General features: G+C 36.6%; 1 protein-coding gene across 4 annotated transcripts in view; it reads right to left on the minus strand.

The window, feature by feature from the left end:
- QSER1 (glutamine and serine rich 1) overlaps window positions 1–22,291 on the minus strand; it is an 84,619-nt gene that overhangs the window by 20,927 nt on the left and 41,401 nt on the right. For all 4 annotated transcript variants that reach the window (XM_040495512.1, XM_040495514.1, XM_040495511.1 and 1 more), the window contains 5 exons: window positions 18,390–22,070; window positions 5,678–6,000; window positions 4,610–4,726; window positions 3,392–3,525; window positions 1,457–1,674 (listed from right to left, as the gene is read on the minus strand). In XM_040495512.1, coding sequence (XP_040351446.1) covers window positions 1,457–1,674; window positions 3,392–3,525; window positions 4,610–4,726; window positions 5,678–6,000; window positions 18,390–22,070 — 4,473 coding nt within the window. The remainder of the gene's footprint in view (window positions 1–1,456; window positions 1,675–3,391; window positions 3,526–4,609; window positions 4,727–5,677; window positions 6,001–18,389; window positions 22,071–22,291) is intronic.

Raw genomic sequence — 22,291 nt, forward strand, 5'->3', positions numbered from 1 at the left:
ACCCAGATGCCCTACCATTCTCTTTCTGTTCAAATAAGCTTTAAGATAAGCTCCCAAGCAATGAGCTTGTAATGTCAGAATCCAACCTGGTCATCAACCTCAATAATACCCCAACACATAATTCACCATTTACATTCAACCTGAATTTCTCATGTGCCCCCTCTTCTATCCCTACTGCCCCAACTTCAGACTTTCAATTTATACCTGAACTATGAGGTCTTGTAATACAAATTCCAATTTTAACATGTTGCTCCCTACTCAAATCCTTCCAGGGACTCTCCTTTGCTTACAGGATCCCAGGCTTTTTAGCTTTAGCTTGGCATATCCGGCCTTCTATCATCCTTTCAACTTTTTCTGCCTACCTCCAACTTGATGCTCTAGAAGGGTCACCAACCTTTTTCTGTAAAGGGCCAAGTGGTAAATATTTGAGGCTTTAATGGTCACATGCTCTTTGTAGCAATGACTCAAATCTGCCACTGTGGTAGAAAACCAACTATATGAAAATATGTAAATAAATCCGCATTCCAATTAAAACTTTATTTACAAGAATAGGCTGCAGGTCAGATTTGACCCACTGGCCAGTTTGCCAACTTTTGCTCTAGAATGAACTGCTTGGTATCTTACTTATATTCACAACAATCTGATGACTAATGGAATGTGCACTAGTATATTCTTGTGTTTTACAACTATCTCAGGTTTAGTTTCTAATAAATCAATGTATCTGTATCTGTATCTAACCAATGAAAATGCTCTTTGGTGTCTTTTAACAGGTTTAAGAGTATAAAAGGGTTTGAAGGTCAAAAAGTCTGATCTATTTCAACCTTTTCATTTTATAAAAGAGAAAAAATTTAGGCACAGAGGTCACCTAGATTAGTCAAGGGTACTGGTTGGCTAGTGGCAGATATACGGCAGTATACATTATATTATATAATTAACAAATATATTCCATATATTCCAAATATATTCCATATACTTATATTCCATATAAGTATACATTATTATATACATTATTATACCCTATTAACTATAGTTTCAGAGTTGCTGCCTCCTAGGCTCATTTTACTCTTTTCTTCCAGCATAAACATAGACTGAAGATCAGAACTACAGAGATTACAGGACTCAGCATAAATGACCTGATCTAATCCCCATCCTACCCAAAGAGGCGAGATAACTGGCATGACTATGGCAGCAGTCTTCTTTCAGTTCACTGTTCTTTTCTACTTTACAAGGCTGCATGTATGGGCAAAGTGTACTTCAATTAGTGTTCAAGGAATGAGAATTTATGTACGTATATATGTATTTATTTTTTAATGTATTTTTATAAAAGCCTAGGCAGAACTTAGGTTGGTAAATCCCCTGAGAAATAAAACAATTTTGAATTGTGAATATCATTGCTTCTCTCTGTTCATGTAGATAATCTAAAGTTACCAAGGTATTCACTTCATAGAGAACTTACCCTCATCATCACTACTAGTAGAATGGATCTCAGGACTGGAGTCAGATTGGGATGATGAAAACTCTTCTTTCCATTTCTTCCGCTTCTTTGGTGGTGGCTCAGCCTTTACTTTCAGCTGTTTAACTTTGGGTTTCACTGCAGGGGCTTTTGTAGTTGTAGTTTTTGGTGTTGGAGGATCAGAAGTTTTACTGCTACTACTTGGTTTAGCCTGAACAGTTCTGCAATGTTACAAACAAACTTCATTAACACACTGCAATCTTGTCAGATTAAAATAAATTAGACCAAAAATGAATAACACTAGTGAAAAAAAGTATAATTACCTCACCAACATCTCCAAAATAAAGCCCAAGTCCCATACATCTCCAATGATGATTCCCACCCTCCTCCCGACAAATTCTCTTGAAATACCCTCTAACCACTGACATTCAGTATTCAGTTATTAAAGGACTATTAATTTAATCCCTATTTCTCTCTCTTCACTCCTTCTCTCCCTTTATGAACTCATTTTCCTGAGGATGAAGCTGTACAACAGGTGATCAAAGGGCTTTGGGAAGTAATGCATGATAAACCATCAATAGCCATATGTAGTAACTCTGACCATCTGAAACTCTCAGATTCTTGTGGTAGCAAGTTTTGGTGTGGAGACCAACTACATCTGTCCTAGAGCCCTTCAAGATTTGCTGTGTTAGTTCTGGAGATTTGAGTGGATAAAATTCCATCATAAAAATAAGATGCACTGCTTCTAATAAGTTGGAATCTTAATCAAACTAGACCTTACCAGCACTAGATTGAGAATATCTAGGGTCATACCCCCTTTTCCCATACAGATCACAGGAATGTGGCTAGGTCAGTTGTCTTCCAGATCCATGTTCCAGACAACCCAGATCACATTAATATATGATAATTCTATTGTACACTTGCCTGGTAATGTATAGGTTTTAGAGTTTTTTCTTAAAATTTATTTCATTTTAAATTTGACACTCCATTTTAATTTTCATTTTATGGATAAAAAAGAGGGCTTCAAAAAGGTTGTGTTACTCTAGGTCATAAAAAGCTGGATTCAAACCTCCTGACTCTAAATCTATTTTCCTCCATTACATTAGGGTGACACCAAAAGGCTTCTGGGAAAGAAAAGAGTACCTATCCCACCACAGATGGTCATGAGCTTTACGGCTCCGGTCTCATTACTTCAAAAAGAATCACTTATTGCGGCGCCTGGGTTGCTCAGTTGACTAAGCGTCCGACTTCAGCTCAGGTCATGATCTCACAGGCTTGAGTTCGAGCCCCACGTAGGGCTCTGTGCTGACAGCTCAGAGCCTGGAACCTGCCTTGGATTCTGTGTCTCCCTCTCTCTCTGCCCCTCCCCTGCTTATGCTCTATCTTTTTCTGTCTCAACAATAAATTAAAATATTTAAAAAAAAAATAATCACTTATAGCAGACACTGAATTTTTAGACTTGTATATAATGAAAAAATGTTAGGCTCTTTAACTGATGTGATTCTTTGTGTAAGACATTGTGGGTGTGGGCAGATGACTGGATGGCTCAGTTGGTTCAATGTCTGACTTTTGATTTTGGCTTGGGTTGTGATCCCAGGGTCATGGGATCCACACTGAGTTCGGAGCCTACCAAAGATTCTCTCTCTCTCTCTCTCTCTCTGTCTCTCTCTGTTTCTCTCCCCTACTTGTGCTCTCTCTCTCTCAAAAGTTAAAAACAAATTAAAAATTAAAAAACAAAAATTAAAAAAAAAAACATTGCTGGAGTACCTGACTGGTTTGGTCAAAAGAGCATGTGACTTGGGGTCACATACTTGGGGTTCTGGGTTCAAGCCCATGCTGGGTGTAGAGACTACTAAAATAAAATTAACTTAAAATAAAAGACATTGCCAAAAATAAGCCTTATATATATATATATATATTACATATGCAAATAAATACCTGATAGTTTGTGAAGGCTTACTTCTTGGCTTTTTGGAACACACTCTGACATATTCCTTTTTGTTTGTGTTTTCAATGAACTTCACGTATATCTTTTTGTATTTACTCTTTGCATCTCCAAAATATCCAAGGTACTAAGGAAAAAAACACTATGAATTACATACTTATACATTCTGTACATAAAATATTTGTTGGCTTGACTATTACATTAGCATCCTTTAAGTTTTTCAAAATGCATCTCTGGCCAAGCTACTTTTCACCCTCAATAAAAATGATCTCAGTCTCATTCTTGACTGTAAGCCCTTACATAGAAGCTTACATTTGGCTAATCATTTGGCTAATCATCAGATGCCTACTTACTCAATGCTGTTAAATAACTACATAAGTATAAAAGAATCACTTTTGTAAGTCTTCTGATAAATTGGGATGTTTGATTGGCAGAATAATCAATATAGTAGCAGCCCCTGATTCCGTATGAACTTTTTATAGACTAATAACTAATTCATTTTTTTAAAAAAGGTTTTATATATATATATGTATAAAGTGATTTAATTTTTAAAAACTGGTATTTACATACTGATTCTGTTTTATAATCAGACTATCAGAGTATTATATTATCAAATTTTATATCAGAAATGCTTAATATAAAATACATTTAATTTAGGGGCGCCTAGGGATGCCTGGGTGGCTCAACTGGTTAAGTGTTTGACTTTAGCTCAGGTCATCATCTCATGGTTCGTGGGTTTGAGCCCCGTGTCGCACTCTGTGCTGATGGTGCAGAGCCTGGAGCCTACTTCAGATTCTGTGCCTCTCACTCTCTCTGTCCCTACCCCACTTGTACTCTGTCTCCCTCTCTCTCTTTCTCTCTCAAAAATAAATAAACATTAAAAAAAAATTAGGGGCATCTTGATGGCTCAGTTGGTTAAGCATCTGACTTTGGCTCAGGTCATGATCTCACAGCTCCTGAGTTGGAGCCCCATGTCGGGCTTTGCGCTGACAGCTCAGAGGCTGGAACCTGCTTGGATCCTGTGTCTCTGACTCTCCCTGCCCCTCCCCTGCTCTTGATCTCTCTTTATCTCTCTCTCTCTCTCTCTCTCAAAAATAAATATTTAAAAAATAATAAAAATACACTTAAATTTAAATCATCCTTTATTTTTCCCAGGATAACTGTTTTGTCAAAAAAATAGGAAGGCTAATGTAACCAAGCATTTTACTTACACTATTTGTAGCAGCAAATTCTCTTTGTCCATCTCGAATTTCAGGAACAAACTTCTGTAATAAAGCTTTTTGTACTTTCCAAATAGCTGGGGGTTCTTTTCCTGTTTTTAAAGCCTCCTGTAATATGTGGAATCAGTTATAATTTTAAAAACTGGCAACATATTCTAGATTTATAGAATCTTAGAACTAAAAGAAAAATGAATGACCTATATAGCTATTATTTTTAACCTAGCTGAATTTTTGCAATAATTTTTATAAGGTGGCTATTCAATCTCTGCTAAAATTCTTCCAGAAATAGGGAGGACACCAACATGTACAGTAGCTCATTACCCTTTTGTGTAACTACTGGAAAGTTTTCCCCTAATGATATTTTGATACATTATTTGTGCAGTTTTACAAGAGTATGTATATATTCAAAAAGACCAGAAACAAATATGCTAAAATATTAACAGTAGTTAATTGTGAATGGAAGGCATATAGACAATTTGAATGTTATATTATAGTCCTCATTATACTTTTTAATGCCATTCCTCTCCACCCCAATTCAAAAATAAAATCAAAAGGAAACAAAAACCCAAAAAATATATTATTTTAAGCACAGCTAAAATCGTCTGGTATGAAATTTACCATTCTACCTATGGTTCTATAATTTGAAATTATGAAAATAAGTGAATTCTGTGTTTATTTTATATTCCTATTACTTTCTTTAAACTTTTAAGTAAAAAAAAATAACCATTTTCTCCAACCCCTTAACAATACAATTGAGTTGGGAACCTTCAAAAACATTAACATTTCAAAACTGCTCTCATTACTAGCACCTAAATGCAGCATACTGACTAGTCAGAAATATGCAAAACTCAAAAAAAGTCAAAATAATTTTAAACTGCTTTTTCAAAATATCTGACATCTGCTAGTTTGATTTTATTATCTAGCAATTACAACAGAATAACTATAAAAATATAACTTTTTGCAGTTCAAGCCAGAGGCATACTATTAGTCATTATGAAGGCTTAGTATAGGACATGCCCACTAAACTATGACCTTTACACCTGTGAACATTTAAATCACCTTAAAAGTCTCTATGTCTTCTATCTTTACCACAAATTCATCACGCTCTCTGTATTGGCCTTCTCCTCCACTTTCTGTGTTCTCCTCATCTGTAAAACCTTCTATGGCAACAGTGTCCTGTCCTTTTGCAAACTGGTCTGAAGGAAGCCCATCAAGTTCGCAGGGCTTTGGGGGTTCTGTAGAGTTTATATTTTCCAGGATATTTATTGCAGATGAAGTAGAGCAGGGAGGTTCTTGTTTAACTGCACCCACAGTGGTAGAGGTAGCAGTACCAGTAGTATTGGCAGTTGGGCTAGTAGTTGCCACCCGTAGGGCTTCTGAAACTAGATCAAGCAAATGCAAATCAGTAATACAAATAAATATTTACTTGTTTGGAGTAAAATCTGAACAGTGTAAAAAGAAAGACTTGATTATTTTTACCATCAATTGTTTGAAACAATGAACACTATAGTAAGAAATTAAAATATGGCTGTAAATTTCCAAGAAACAAAGTGATAGAATTACATCTGGATGACAATCAGACTGAGGGCCTCCATCAACCTACTCTTACCACTGAGTCCATTAAGTAGCACAAAGCTATTTTGAGAACAGAGGGGTGCCTGGGTGGCTCAGTCGGTTAAGGGTCCAACTTTGGCTCAGGTCATGATCTTGTAGTTTGTGGGTTCAAGCCCTGCACTGGGCGGAGATTCTGTGTTGCCCGCTATCTGCCCCTCCCCTGTTCATTCTCTTTCTCTCTCTAAAATAAATAAACATTAAAAAAATTTTTAGAAGAACTGAGACACAAAAGGGATGCAAGATAAGAAGGGTCAGCTGACCAAAGCTGTGAAGAATTCCTAGAAGAAGAAAAGCAAATTGGATGTGGGAAGGGAAAACAACACCCCAAAATACTTTGAAAAAGCTCTAAGAACTACAGAAATAAAAAGGATTGTAAAATAATAACATGAAAAATTGTATGCTAACAAATAAGATGAAATTCCTAGAAAAATGAAAACTAAAAAGGACTCGAGAATACAATATATGAACAGACCAACAAGTTGGGAGAATAAAAAATGTTAAAAAGCATCCCACAAAGATAAGCACAGGCCCAAATGGGTTCACAAATAGATTCTACCAATTTTAAGTTAAGTAAGAATTAATATCAATCCATCATAAGCCAAAAAAACAGAAGGAAACACGTCCCGCTTCATTCTATAGAGCCAGTATTATTCCAATACCTAAACCAGACAAAACATCACACACAAAAAACCATAGGATCAGCATCCCTCATGAATATACACACAAAAATCTTCAACATATGAGGAAATCAACCAACATATAAAAAGAATTATACATCATGACCAAATGGGTTTTAACATCTAAAGATCAGTCATCATATTAACATAACAAAGGACCAAACCAAAGGATCATCTCATTAGATGCAGAAAAAGCATTTGACAAAATTCAGCACCATGAATTTAAACACTTTTGTGATAAAAATACTCAACAAGCTGAACATAGGAGGGAACTTCAACCTGATAAAGGGCATCTACAAAAACCCAAAAGCTGACATCAGACTTAATGGTAAAAAACTAGATAGATGCTTTCCCCCAAGAAAGATGTCTGAAGAAATAAATAATCTCTATTTGCAGATGACATAATCTTGTATATAGAAAATCCAAAGGAATCTCCTAAAAAAACTATTTGAGTTAATAAGTAAGTTCAGGGGCGCCTGGGTGGCGCAGTCGGTTGAGCGTCCGACTTCAGCCAGGTCACGATCTCGCGGTCCGTGAGTTCGAGCCCTGCGTCGGGCCTGGGCTGATGGCTCGGAGCCTGGAGCCTGTTTCCGATTCTGTGTCTCCCTCTTTCTCTGCCCCTCCCCTGTTCATGCTCTGTCTCTCTCTGTCCCCCCAAAAATAAATAAATGTTGAAAAAAAAAATTAAAAAAAATAAGTAAGTTCAGCAAGTTTTCAGAGTATAAAATAAATATATAAAAATCAATAGTATTTTTTAAAAGTAAGCTCTACACCCAACGTGGGCCATGAACTCACAACCTCAAGATCAAGAGTCACATACTGTACCAACTGAGCCAGCCAGGCGTCCCCAAATGTATTTCTATATACTTGCAACGAACAATCCAAAAATGAATTCAGGGGAGTACCAGGGTGGCACAGTTGGTTAAGTGTCCCACTCTTGATTTTGGCTCAAGTCATGACCTCACGGTTTGTGAGATGGAGCTCTGTATGGGGCTCTGAGCTGACAGCATGGAGCCTGCTTGGGATTCTCTCTCGCTCTCTTTCTCTCTGCCTTCCCACTGTTCACATGAGCACACTCTTTCTCTCAAAATAAATAAATAAATAAATAAATAAATAAATAAATAAACGTTAAAAAAAAGAATTCAGGAATACAATTCCACTTATAATAGCATCAAAAAGAAAAAAATATTTGGGAATAAATTTTAGAAAAATATAAAGCTTCCCTTCTGAAAACTATACACATTGTTCAAAGAGTTCTAGTGTTCAAAAGTCTACTATTATCCAGGAGGAGAGAAAGATATTAACAGATTTTGAGAAGCAGAAAATACATACTGCAATTCCTACTATAACCAGGAAAAGAACAGAAATATTTCATCAAAATAATGAGGGGTTGGGAATACAGGAATGAGACAAGACTGACCACGTATCAATGATTATTAAAGCTAAGTGATAGGGGTACCTATCACTGGGTGGCTCAGTTGGTTAAGTGTCTGACTTTGGCTCAGGTCATGATCTCACTGTTTGTGAGTTCAAGCCCCCCACTGGACCCGCTGCTGTCAGCACAAAGCCCACTTCTGATCATCTATACCCCCCTCTCTCTGCCCCTCCCTTGCACATGTGCATACACACTCCCTCAAAAAAATAAACACTGAAAAAAATTAAAAAAAAAAAAACTGAGTGATACATACATTGGTTTAATTATATCAATCTTTGTTTATATTTGAAAATGCCCATGGGCACCTGATTGGCTCAGTGGGTTGAACATCTGACTCTTGATTTTGGCTCAGGTCATGATCTCATGGTTGATGGGATTGAGTCCCACTTCGGGATCTGCACTGACAGCATGGAGCCTCCTTGGGATCCTCTCTCTCCCTTTCTCTCTCTCTGCCCCTCTCCTACTTGTGCATACTCTCACATACACATGTGCTCTCTCACAAAATAAATAAATTTTAGGGGTGTCTGGGTGGCTCAGTTAGTTAAGTGTCCGACTCTTGATTTCGGTTCAGGTCATGATCTCACAGTTCACGAGATTAAGCCCTACGTCGGGGCTCTGCAATGACAGTGCAGAGCTTGCTTGGGATCCTCTCTCTCTCCCCTCTCTGCCACTCCCCCCCCCCACCTGCCCGTGTTCTCTCTCTCCCTCTTTCTCAAAATAAACATATAAAAAAATAAACAAAAAAAGAAAATGTCCATAGTAAAAAACTAAGCAAATATTTCTTTTAAAAGAATGTATAACTGGGGCACCTGGGTGGCTCAGTCAGTTAAGTGGCCGAATTCAGCTCAGGTCATGACCTCGAGTTTCATGAGTTCAAGCCCCAAGTTGGGCTCTGTGCTGACAGGTCTGAGCCTGGAGCCTGCTTCAGAGTCTGTGTCTCCCTTTGCTCCACCCCTGCTCACACTTTGTGTGTCTCTCTCTCTCAAAAAATAAATATTAAAAAAAATTGTTTTATTTCTCTATTTTATTTTTATTTCCCAATGTATAATTATTTTTATCAATGGAGCTTTTGTATCCAGACTTTTTAAATTCTTATGTCATCAAATACATTTTCCTTTTCACTGTGAGTTTTTTTTCCTTTTAATTTTTATTTAATTTTTTTAAAAATTGACATCTAAGTTAGTTAGCATATAGTGCAACGGTGACTTCAGGAGTAGATTTCTTAATGCCCCTTACCCATTAGCCCATCCCCCCTCCCACAGTAACCCTCTGTTTGTTCTCCATATTTAAGAGTCTCTTATGTTTTTGTCCCCCTCCCTGTTTTTGTATTATTTTTGCTTCCCTTCCCTTATGTTCATCTGTTTTGTATCTTACAGTACTCATACAAATGAAGTCATATGATATTTGTCTTTCTCTGACTAATTTCGCTTAGCATAGTACCCTCTAGTTCCATCCACATAGTTGCGAATGACAAGATTTCATTCTTTTTGATTGCTGAGTAATTAAAAAAAATTTTTTAATAAAAATAAAAGAATGTATAACTTTAAAATTAGTAAAGGGAAACATCTATACATAAATACTCTATGATGCTCTTTTTATGAAGCTTTAAAACAAACCAAAGCTAAGAAGAGTGTTCAGGTATAGTATAGTATAATATACATAAAAGGGATTAAGAGGTACATACTTCCAGTTATAAAATAAGTAATGGAGATGAAAATAACAGAAGGAATACACTCAATAATACTGTATTAATGTTGCATGGTGACAGAAATGTATGAAATTGTTGAATCAATAAGCTATGCATTGGAAACTAATATAACACTGTATGTCAAATATACTTAAAAAAAACAAAGGTATAGTATTTAGGGATGCATACACATGTGATAAAATTGCAAAAGAAAAGCAAGGAAGTGATTATCACCCCCAACTAAGATAGTGGTTAGTTCTAGAGGTTATGAGTTGAGTTTAATGTATAATATTCAATTTGGGGGCACCTGGTTGAGAGTCTGACTTTGGCTCCGGTCATGATCTCAGTTTGTGGGTTCGAGCCCTGCATCAGGTCCTGTGCTGACAGATTGGAGCCTGAAGCCTGCTTCAGATTCTGTGTCTCCCTCTCTCTCTGCCCCTCCCCAACTTGCACTCTGTCTCTGTCTCTCTCTCAAAATACTAATCATTAAAAAAATTAATATAATATTCAAATTTTGTACTTTCTTGTTCTCTAATGAGTAGCATTTAATACCATTAAATTTTATTCTTTGCTCCACACTTTTGGCACATCTCATTGGTTTTGAAATGTAATGCTCCACTGTCCTTTCTAAGTGGTTAATCATTTCAGTTTTGGTTTCTTTTTAAAGCCATGAGTTATTTAGGAGAAGTTATTTAGAAGTTTTAAAAATAAACTTTTTATTTCTTTGTCCTTTTCTTTTTTTCCTTTCAACTATTATTTATAAAATTATTGCATTATAGTCAGGGAATATGGCTTAAGTAATGTCTGCATTTTCAAATTTATAGAAATTGTATGTGTGTTATCTTACATGTCTTACATTTATTTCCATATGTGAGTTATATTTCACAAGAGAAAATAATTTGAAAGAAAACAGATATGGAAAAATATACCAAAACAGTAACAATAAAATTAGTATGGCAATATTAAAAACAGAAATGAGAAATTAAAAGGGAAAAAGATTTTATGAAAAGGAAATTTAACTTAGTACAATTTTACGTATCCGATCACATGGGTTTGAAACATATCAAGTAAACAGTATTAGAGAAACAATCAAACATAGTTGGAAACTTTAACACACCTTTTTCAGGAATCAACAGATCAAGCAATCTAAAAACAAATAAGGATAGGGAGGATTTAAAAACTGTTTATTATTCAGAATTTCAAACATACATAAAAGTAGAAAATACAAACCCTCAAATACCATAACCCAGTTATAGTAACTACTACGAACATTTTGGTATACTTCTTTCATATTTCCATCACCCCTTTTATATTTGCTGGGATAGTTCAAGGCAAAATCTAGACCTGTCATTTAGGTCCAACAAACATAAATTTTCTTATATAACCTAATGTCATGTATTACATTAAGCAAAAAAGGAGATATAAAGGATTTGAACGGCATTACCAAATATAATCTATAGCACATAGTATTCATGAATTATTTATAAAAAACGATCATTTACCAAGCCACTAGCAAACTTTTCATAAATATCCAAAAGCAAGCATTATTGAAGCACTCCTTTGACCAAAATACAGTAGGGCCATAAATTAGTAATAAATGAGTACCAACAACAACAAAAATAGAAACCTATTAGGAAATAGGCAAAAACACACAATTCTTAATAACTCTTAGGTTAAAAAGGAAATTAAAACTGAAATGACAAAGCATTTAGAAAGGAGTGAGAACATTACAAATTGAAACCAAAGGCATAGATAGGGCCGGAGTGTGTTGCAATGAAGAAACCTTACACTTTAATGCCATTCATTAAAAAGCAAGGATATACATATAAAAATAAACTATTAAACTCAAGAAGCCAGAGAGAGAATATTAAATTGAACCCAGGGAAGATAGAGAAATAGAACTGAGTAAAGAAAAGGTGAGTAAGAAAATGAAAGCAGGAATAAATAAAAAGTACACTGGTTCATTGAAAAGAACTATTAAATAGGTAAACTTCACAGAATGATAAGGAAAAAGATTCAAACACATTTGGAGCAAGAAAGAGAACATATGTATAGAAACAGAGGGAATTAAATGCTATGTGCAACTTCATAACAGATTAAAAAAATCTAAATGAAAGGGATGATTTTACTAGAAAATACCATACCTTTAAAAAAATTGATCTTGATAGATTAAACTACCTCAGGAAAAAAACTGGAAAGTCCCAGATATATTCTTAGAAAGTTCTACCAAACCCCTATTATATGTGGTAGGTAAATTTTTTCAAAGCTTAGACAAATACAAAAACTCTCCCAATTCGGGGCGCCTGGGTGGCTCAGTCGGTTGAGTGTCCGACTTCGGCTCAGGTCATGATCTCACAGTCTGTGGGTTCGAGCCCCGTGTCGGGCTCTGTGCTGACAGCTCAGGGCCTGGAGCCTGTTTCAGATTCTGTGTCTCCCTCTTTCTCTGACCCTCCCCTGTTCATGTCTCTCTCTGTCTCAAAAATAAATAAACGTTAAACAACAACAACAAAAAAAACAACTCTGACTATAAAAGTGAATATGAAGACAAAAAACGAAAACACAAAACCAAAAATACAGCAATAAAAAGATTAAGGCAAAAAACACTATAAGCATAGGGGCGCCTGGGTGGCTTAGTCAATTAAGCATCCAACTTCAGCTCAGGTTATGATCTCACAATTTGTGAGTTTCATGTCACAGTTTGAGGCCCTAGTTGGGCTCTATGCTGACATCGCAGAGCCTGGAACCTGCTTGGAGTTCTGTGTCTCCCTCTTTCTGCCCCTCCCTTGCTCATCCTCTGTCTCTCTCAAAAATAAAATAAATATTTTAAAAAAACTTTAAAAAAACACTATAAGCGTTAATCTCACTTATGAATCTAAGTGTAAAAATCCTAAATAAAACACTAGCAACTTAAATCTTGCAATGGATTAAAATAATTCAGCATGACCAAGCAGAGTTTATGGTAGAATTTTCTTTTTTTTTTCAACGTTTTATTTATTTTTGGGACAGAGAGAGACATAGCATGAACGGGGGAGGGGCAGAGAGAGAGGGAGACACAGAATCGGAAACAGGCTCCAGGCTCTGAGCCATCAGCCCAGAGCCCGATGCGGGGCTCGAACTCCCGGACCACAAGATCGTGACCTGGCTGAAGTCGGAGGCCTAACCGACTGCGCCACCCAGGCGCCCCTGGTAGAATTTTCTTAAAAAGGTTCAACATTAAGAAATCAAATAAAAGGGCAACTCAGTCGGTTGGGTGTCTGACTTCAGCTCCGGTCATGATCTCACCACTCGTGAGTTCGAGCCCTGCTTGAACTCTGTGCTGGACAGCTCAGAGCCTGGAGCCTGCTTCTAATTCTGTGTCTCCCTCTCTCTCTCTCTCTCTCTCTGCCCCTCTCCCACTCACACTCTGTCTCTTTCTCTCAAAAATAAATAAATGTTAAAAAAAAAAGAAATGAAATAATAGATTAATGTGGGAAAAAAAGCATATGACAAAATTCAACACACATTGTTAATTTAAAAATATTTTTTTAAGGGGTGCCTGAGTGGCTTGCTCAGTTGGTTGAGTGTCCAACTTTAACTTCAGCTCAGATCATGATTGATCCCAAGGTCATGAGATTGAGCCCCATTTGGGCTCCACACTGAGCATGCATGGTGCCTGCTTGGGATTCTCTCTCTCCCTCTCTTTCTGCTCCTCCCTCACTCACTCTTTCTCTCTCTCCCAAAATAAAAAAAACTAAAAAAAAAAGAATTACATTAAAATGAATGGAAATATGTAAATTCTCAGCAGAGAAATAGAAACTAGAAAAAAGAACCAAAAACAAATTTTATAATTTAAAAAATATCTGAAATAAAAAATTCACTGGATGGGATCGATAACAGAATTGAGAAGGCTGAAAAATCAATGAACTGTAAGATAGGCCAATAGAAATTATACAATGTTTAGAACAGAGAGGAAAAGAAGATTGAAAAAAATGAACAGAATGTCAGGAACAATATCAAAAGGTTTTACATTTGTGTCACTGAAGTGTCACTGGAGTCCTGTAAGGAGAGAAAGAGATTGGTACAGAAAAAATAATGTCCCAAACTCTCAAATTTGGTAAAAGACATACGTTTTACAGATTTAAGAAGCTCAGTGAACTCCAAACAGGATAAACCCTACCCAGATAAACAATTACATTGTTGAACCAAAGAAAAAGAAAAAGTAATCTTTGGGCTAATGGGAAGCAAATGATACCAGAGGGTAACTTGGAACATCAGGAATAAAGGAACTGCAACAGAAATTATAAATATCTGAGTAAATATAATAGGCTCTCTTCCTCCTCTTAAGTTATTTAAAATGTATTTGACTATTGAAAACAAACCCCTATTAGAGTTTTCAATATATGTAGATAGATGTAATATATATGCCAAATATGTATAACATAAGGGCAAGGGTAAAGGGACCTGTATGGTCATTAGACTTTGACATTTTACTTGAAATCATAAAAATATTGTTTTAAAATGTTTATTTATTTATTTTGAGAGAGAGAGAGAGAGTGCAAGTTGGGGAGGGACAGAGAGGAGAGAGAATCCCAAGCAGGCTCTGCGCTGTTAGGGCAAGGCCCAACGTGGGGCTTGAACCCACCAACTATGAGACCATGACCTGAGCTGAAATCAAGAGTCTGATACTCGACCAACTGAGCCATCCAGGTGTGCCGGAATCATAAAAATATTAATTCTATGTGGATGGTAATCACTAGGTCAAACACTAGAAACATAGTACAAAAAGATTCAGACAGAAAAAGCAGAGATAAATTTAAAAATGAAATACTAAAAGTTGAAATATTGTTTTTATAAATTTTTTAATGTTTATTTTTTGAGAGAGAAAGAACTGAAAAAATAATATATAAATAAAAAATAATTAAAATTTGTGGGACATAGCTAAAGCAGGGCTTAGAGAGAGGTCTGTAACGTTAAATGCGTATAGCAGAAAAGGAGTCTTAAATTAACAATTTAGGCTTCTACCAAAAGAAACTAGAAAAATAGGGTATAATAAACCTAAATCAAGCAGGAAAAAGGAAATGACGAGAAGAGCAAAAATCAGTGAAACTGCCAACAAAGGAGAAAAAGAATCAATAAAATTAATAAACTTCTATTCAGACCATGACAAAAACAGAGAAGACACAAATTACTAACATGAGGAAATACTACCAACAACTCTATGCTGATAAATTTGACATCTCAATTAAAACGGAATGATTCCTTCAAAGATACAAACTACCAAAGCACAGTCAAGAAGAAACAGGCAAGGTGAACAGCTCTGTATCAAAGAAACTGAACTCATAGCAAAAAAGTTTCTGACAAAGAAAACTCCAGGTTCAAACGGTTTCACTAACAAATTCAATCAAACATTTGTGAAAGAGATAGTACTACCCAACCTCTTGCAGAAAACAGAGAAGGGAAGAATCACCAAGTCATTTATGAGGTCAGCAACAACCAGATACCAAAACCAAACAAAGGAATTACAAAAGGAAAACTACAGACCAATATCCACTGCAAACATGGATGTAAAAAAATTAGAAAATTGAATCCACTGATGTATAAAAAAGATAATATATCACAATTGCTGAGGTTTATCTTGGGAATGCAAGGCCATGAATATATTTGAAAATCAGTCAATGTTATTCACCATATTGAAAGACTTAATAAAACTACATGATCATTTCAACAGATGAATAAAAATCATTTGGCAAAATTCAACTTCCATTCATTATAAAAACTGTTACCAAACCAGGCAATGTAAAGAATTTCTTTAATGTGATAAGACATCTACAAAAAACCTATAGCGAACATCGTACTTAATGGCAAAAGGTTGATTTTTTTTCCTCCAAAGATCAAGAACATATTCAGAATGTCCACATTCAACTCTTTCATTAAACACTGTATAGGAATGTTTATTCCTATACATTAGGACAGGAATGAAGAAGGCATTAAGACTGGAAAAAGAAAAATGAAACTATCCTTATTTGCAGATGACATAATTTTCTACATAAAAAATCCTACAGAATAAAAAAAAAAACACAACAAACCCCTAGAATTAATAAGTTGTGCAGATTTGTAGGATTTAAGATCAACATATATATGTATATTACATACACATATATATTATATATACATATATATTATGTATATAATATACATATATATGACAATTTTTATAATCTACCAATAAATAACTAAACAAGCATCATTTACAATAAATAGCACCAAAAATATTTAGGCTCTACATCCCTAAATATAGATCATATGCAGGATCTATATGCCCAAAACTGTAAAAGACTAGTGAAAAATCAAATGTGTTCATGAATTGTTACACTCAGTACACTGTTAATAGTTCAGTTTTCCTCAAAGTGCTATAGATTCAAAGAAATCAAAATCAAAATTCCAGTGAGAATTTTTTTTGGTAGATACAGCTGATTTGCAATTTTATATGGAAAAGGAAAGGAACTAGAAAAGGCAAAACAATTTTGAAAAAGAACAAATTTGAATTCGCAACTGCCCTTTTTCAAGGTTTACTATAAAGCTACAGCAATTAAGACTGTGTTATTTTCAAAAGCATAAACACACAGATCAATGTAACAGAATTGACAGTCCAGAAATAGATTCATACAAATATGATCAACTGATTTTTTATAAAAAATGCAAAGGCAACAGAAGAAGAAAGGACTCTTTTCAACAAATGGTGCTGGAAAAGCTGGACTTCCATATGTAAAAAAATTAACTTCAACCCGTACCTCACTCACTTCCTGTAAAAATAAATCAGAAGGGTCAGACTTTGGGTACCTGAATGGCTCAGTCCATAGAGCATGCTACTCTGGATCTCAGGGTTGTGAGTGCAAGCCTCATGCTGGGCGCAGGGCTCACATTTTCAGATTTGATTTATATTCATTTTTCATATTTGATTCATATTTTATTTTTACTTATCTTTTTTAAATGAAAGGGCCCTCTCAGTGCTGGACCTTTCATTTTTTTTTAAGTTTATTTATTTTGAGAGAGAGAGACAGAAAGAGGGGGAGAGAGAGAGTGTGTGAGCGAGCAGGGATGGGGCTGAGAGAGAGGGAGAAAGAAAATCCCAAGCAGGTTCTGCACTGACTCAGGGTTCTATCCCACAACCTTGGGATCATGAGCTGAGCTGAAATGAAGAGTCGGAAGCCTAAGCAACTGATCTACCCAGGTGTCCCTAGATTCCTATTTTAGAACAAAAATTATAAAAGCATTGTTCTACAAATGGAAGAGGGAATATAATAACAATTGCAAAGCACCCTGAATTGGGGGGAAAAGGAGTGTAAAATCTTACTAGGATTATCCACGTACATAATGTCTTTGGCTCTAACATTGACATTCCATTATACTGATTTCCCTGTATAACAAAATGTGAATTCTTTAGAAATGAATTAGCAGATGTTTATGCTAACAGATTATTTGGAATACAGGTTGTTTCAGATCACTTCAGCAGTTAAAGGTAGTCTCAAGTCCAGAGAGAAACTAATAAGGTACATCGCAAAACAGGGTTTAACTTTCAAAGCACCACTTTATGCAAAAGAGCTAGGCAGGAATAGAGGCTCTACAATCAGACAAACCTGAGTACAGACTCCAGCTCTGTCACTTACTAGTTGTATGGACCTGCACAATTCATTCACTCTTGGTTATACCATCTGATATTGGAGAGAACAATGCAGATCTCACAACACTGCTACTAGTTCCTAGCACAGAGGTGGTGGCTACTATATTGTTATAAATATTTTTCCTTAGCATCTTCCTTAAAATAGTTCACATGAGGCAGAGCTTCTTAAATCAGTTCCTCCAAATGTTCATTTAACTACAGAGTAAAGTGAAAGCACACCCAAAGATTTGGGTATAGTCTGAAGCCAACACAAAAAATTTTTAATTTTACCTTAATGTGCATGCTACACATGGTATAATAATATTTAACAGCAAAATGTTAGTCTTCATGTAAAATTGACATACCAAGAAAATATGCCAGTTACTACTACAACAGGGCCCCCAGTACAAATGCCTCATGTCCATAACCCACCTCAAGATGTCTCAGATTAGAGAACCTGGATACACACTATGTAAATTATGTATCATGTGGTAAAAAGTCAAGAAAACACAGAAGTTCTCAACCTAAACCCCAAAACTTTCCTACAGGGAAGAAACATTAAAAAAAAAAAAAAGTACCTAAAATACCTACCTATGCATTTTGTCCTGAAAATTTATTTGCAGACCTGCTTCAAGTTAAGAAAGCTTAAAACCCAATCTGTCACCATAAAAATAAGAGTGGAAAGCCATTATTATGAATCCAAAATTTATAACTTTTACCTGCTTTCTTCTTTTTATCAGAAGTAGCATCCAGAGTAGTTAAGGTAGTAGAGGTGCTTTTATAAATATCATGACCACATACTCCAGGATCTTCTTCATCAGAAGAAAATGAAGATAAATGTTCCAAATTTTTAAGTTCATTATCAACTTTTTCTGATGGACTGTTACCCCCAATTTCAGACACGGAAGGTGTGGGTGTTGTTGAAGAAGTCTTTGGAAGTGGTGGGGGACAAAATGTACGAACAGTCTGGGTCCCTGGTCGTCTAGTCCTGTTAGGCATTCGTACAGCAAGAGTGGAAAACTGCTGCTTGGGCCCAGATTTCAGAAAATCTAAGAAAGAGGCAATAAATCCTGTTTTGACTTCTGGCTGTTTTTCCTCTACTTCTTTGATCTTCTGTCTCATTTTTTCTTGATGCTGATAACCATCATGGCAGCTCTCTGAGGAAGGAGGAGTATATGGCAGATACACATCTGTTCCCCTTGGATTCTGGCGTTTGCCCTGGGCAGGTCTTTTCAGCTGTTTCTGATTACTGTTGTCTTCCTCTTTTGTTTGCCCCTTTCCAGTTTTTTTCTTCTGAAGGTTAAAATGCATTAAATCTTGATTTTCTTCTTCAATCTTGACACCGATGGCCTCCCCAGGTTGGGCCATGGCCAACAGTGCAAGTGTACTTCTAGCTGGGTTCACTGACACACTGCTGTCATCAGTGGTGAGTTCACTCTCTGATGTAGCACTTTCTCCACTTATACTTCTACTAGAAACAAACTCTTGGCTTCTGTTATTATTTAATGTACTATCCATAGGAACTTCGCTATCTTCTTCAGATTCGTGATTGGTAGCAGACTGTTTCTTGAATGAGCCAGAACTTTGCTCCTGGACATCATGACTTGGTCCAACCACAGGTGAAATTACTTTAGATGCTTTATTTTGACCAGTTTCAATATGCTGTTGATCAAGAGTCATTTTTGACTGGAGGGTTGGTACTGGTGACAGGTTTACAGCAACTTGATTTCCATTTAAGGAAATATCATTTATATTCTGTGGCTTTCCTACTGCGGTTGTCACAGAGTTAAAATCTGAAGTCACATGCCCAACATCTAATGACTGCTGAAAATGAGATTTAGAATCACCATCTTCAACTGCCGGAATGGTTTCATTTGAAGTTGACTTGGAAAAATCAGAAGGAGTAACCCCACAAGCTGCTGCTGTAGCTGCTAAGATATCATCTACATTTGATAAAATATTTCTCTCATCACTGAGAAGCATTGCCTCTGGGAAACACATTGATCCAAGAGAAACAAAATGATTCTTTGAATCATGTTGACTTGTTTCACTAAAATGGCCCTTAGCTGTTAGATGTTGTTGTAATGGTTTTGAAGACTCAGAGAGGTCCATTTTCATAATTTCAGAAGTTTGAGGATGGAGCTGCTGCTGAGAATGATCACCATTGCTCTGAATAATATGACCATCCATTTGAAGGAAAGGATGTACTATTTGTTGAGGACTTTGAACACGCTGTACTTGTAAAGATGCCTTTACTTGTCCTAAACCTGCCTGCAGTATTGACTGCTGAAGAATTTGTAAATCACAGGCAGAATCTAAAAGGACCTGTGTGTTAGGAAGAGATGCCTGATGGCCATGCCCTAAAGCATGATTTGGAATTTGAATCTGAGATGAGGCATTAATTATTTGATCATGTTGCTCCTGGACCTTGGCTTCATGTACCTTATGTATAAGAGAATGCTGCGGGTTGAGGTCTTTAGTATTCAACCTTATTTGTGGAGTTTGCATTAAATTAGTTGCCTTCTTAATATCAAGGGTTGCTGCACTGACTTGGCCAATTTGTTGGGTAAGCTGTGTCACTGAACCAACCATGCTTTCTTCTTTTTTTGACCCTTGTAGAGCAATCCCAACAACCTGATCTTCAAGACGAGAGTTACTTCTAATCACACTCTGAGAATACCTGTCATCTGCCTTTGACACCTTATAAGCCGATTCTTGAACATTAATTTCTCCATCTGACAGCCTTTGGGTTGATGACTCAAGAGACACTTGTGGCTGCAATACCTGTAACTCTTGCATTGGAAAATCCTCTTCTTGCTTTGAAGATGTATACACAGTTGAGTCAAGTTTTCTTTCAGCATAAGACTTTGGATCAGGGGAAGGTATGTTATTCTGTAATGTCTGACAGTGAGTAGAGGATGCAAAAGATGATGACTGGGCAGCAGGCAAAAACTTTTGGGACTGGGGAGATGATGACCCTTGAGTCTGAGCATTCTGGGAAGAATGCATGGAAATATAATTCTGGGTTGGGCTAGAATCTGGCAAATTCTGAGCCCGAGTGGCAGAAGAGTAAGAAAGAGAAGGGGCTGTTAATGTTAGAGACTGCCCTGAAGCATAGCTTTCTGAAGGACTAACAACTGATAACACCTGTGACTGAGATGAATAACTAACCTGTGTCTGGCTAACTGGTGGTAAACCCTGAGAATGACTAGATGAATAACTTTGAGACTGACTAACTGAAGACAGATCTCTTGTTTGGGCAGGGTAATTCTCATTTGTAACTGAAGATAATACTTCTTGTTGATTAGAAGAATAATTAAGTGTCTGATTTTCAGAAGTTATAGTCTGAGATGATCCAGAAAAAGTCAATGTTTTATATAAGGATGGCAACTTCTCAACTTTGTTGGACCTATAAACCTGTGAATGAACAATAGATGGCACATTATGTGGCTGTACTAAACCATAATTTTGGGACTGACTAACTGATAAAAGGCTTGGTAGCTGCGCTGTAGAATAAATTTGTGCTTGGCCCGATATTACAGAACTCTGGTTATGTAAAGGTTTGGAATAGCTTAATGTTTGCACAGGAGGAATTACACTTTGAGGTTTGGGGGTCTTAGTTGATGCTAGTGGTTGTTTTGTAGAACAGCTTTTTACTTTTGTAGCAGATGGAGGAAACCCTGATGATGGAATTGTAGATGAGTAAGACTGAGCAAGTTCCACTGACACCTGGGAGGTCTTCTGTTGTAATCCTCCATTGCTCACCTGAGTAGAATCTCCAACTGGGCTACAGGATAAAGATGACTGCCTACTTGTTTCCTGAAAATTAACCACACTTGCATTTGACAGATAGCTATGTAAGGAATGCTGTGAACCAGTCAGTTGTGCCTGAATAGACTGGGTACCTGAAGGCCGCTGATGGTGTTTAATAACACTACATTCTCGAAGAAGAGCTCTTTCAATGGAAGCAGTAGAACTAGTAAAGAGAGTTGAACTGTAGGCTTGAGGAGTTTGCTGGGCTCCCCCAAGTGCTGAAGGCAACAAACTAAATTGAGGTTGTAAAAGATGGGGTGCAGACTCTTGCGCTGAGCGATACGTTGAAGACTGAGGTGGTATGCTGTTACTTAACGCAGAACTGCCTAGGCGCTCAAATGCCAAAGCAGTTGGAACAGTTCCCTGGGAAGTCTTGATTTGTAGCAGAGGGTCATGAGGATTTAAAATTCCATTTGTTGTAGTGTTAAAAGACGAATCCTGAAGCACCAAAGGTGAGGTGGTAGCAAAGTTTCTATTGCTGAAGGTGGTGGGATGCTGATAAGCAGAGAGGGCAGAGGGTGGAAGTGTTCCAGTGGTTGGCAAAGGTCCAGTAACAAACAGCTCAGTTGCTGCTGAGGAATGCATACCTGTGAAGAGAAAACATAAAGAACTTTATGCAATCACAGCACACACACACACACACACACGCACGCACACGTTTTTACAGTAGAGACTTACATACCCATAACCCATTATAATCTCTGTAAGGGTGAAGGGGCGGGGGAAAAAATCTCTCTAAGACTGAAAAGCCTGATAAGCTAGTTCTACATGTAAATTTAAAAAATTACATTTCGGGGCGCCTGGGTGG

The sequence above is a fragment of the Herpailurus yagouaroundi genome, unplaced genomic scaffold (assembly GCF_014898765.1).
Source record: "Herpailurus yagouaroundi ecotype Mexico unplaced genomic scaffold, PumYag 187, whole genome shotgun sequence".
NCBI lineage: Eukaryota > Metazoa > Chordata > Mammalia > Carnivora > Felidae > Herpailurus > Herpailurus yagouaroundi.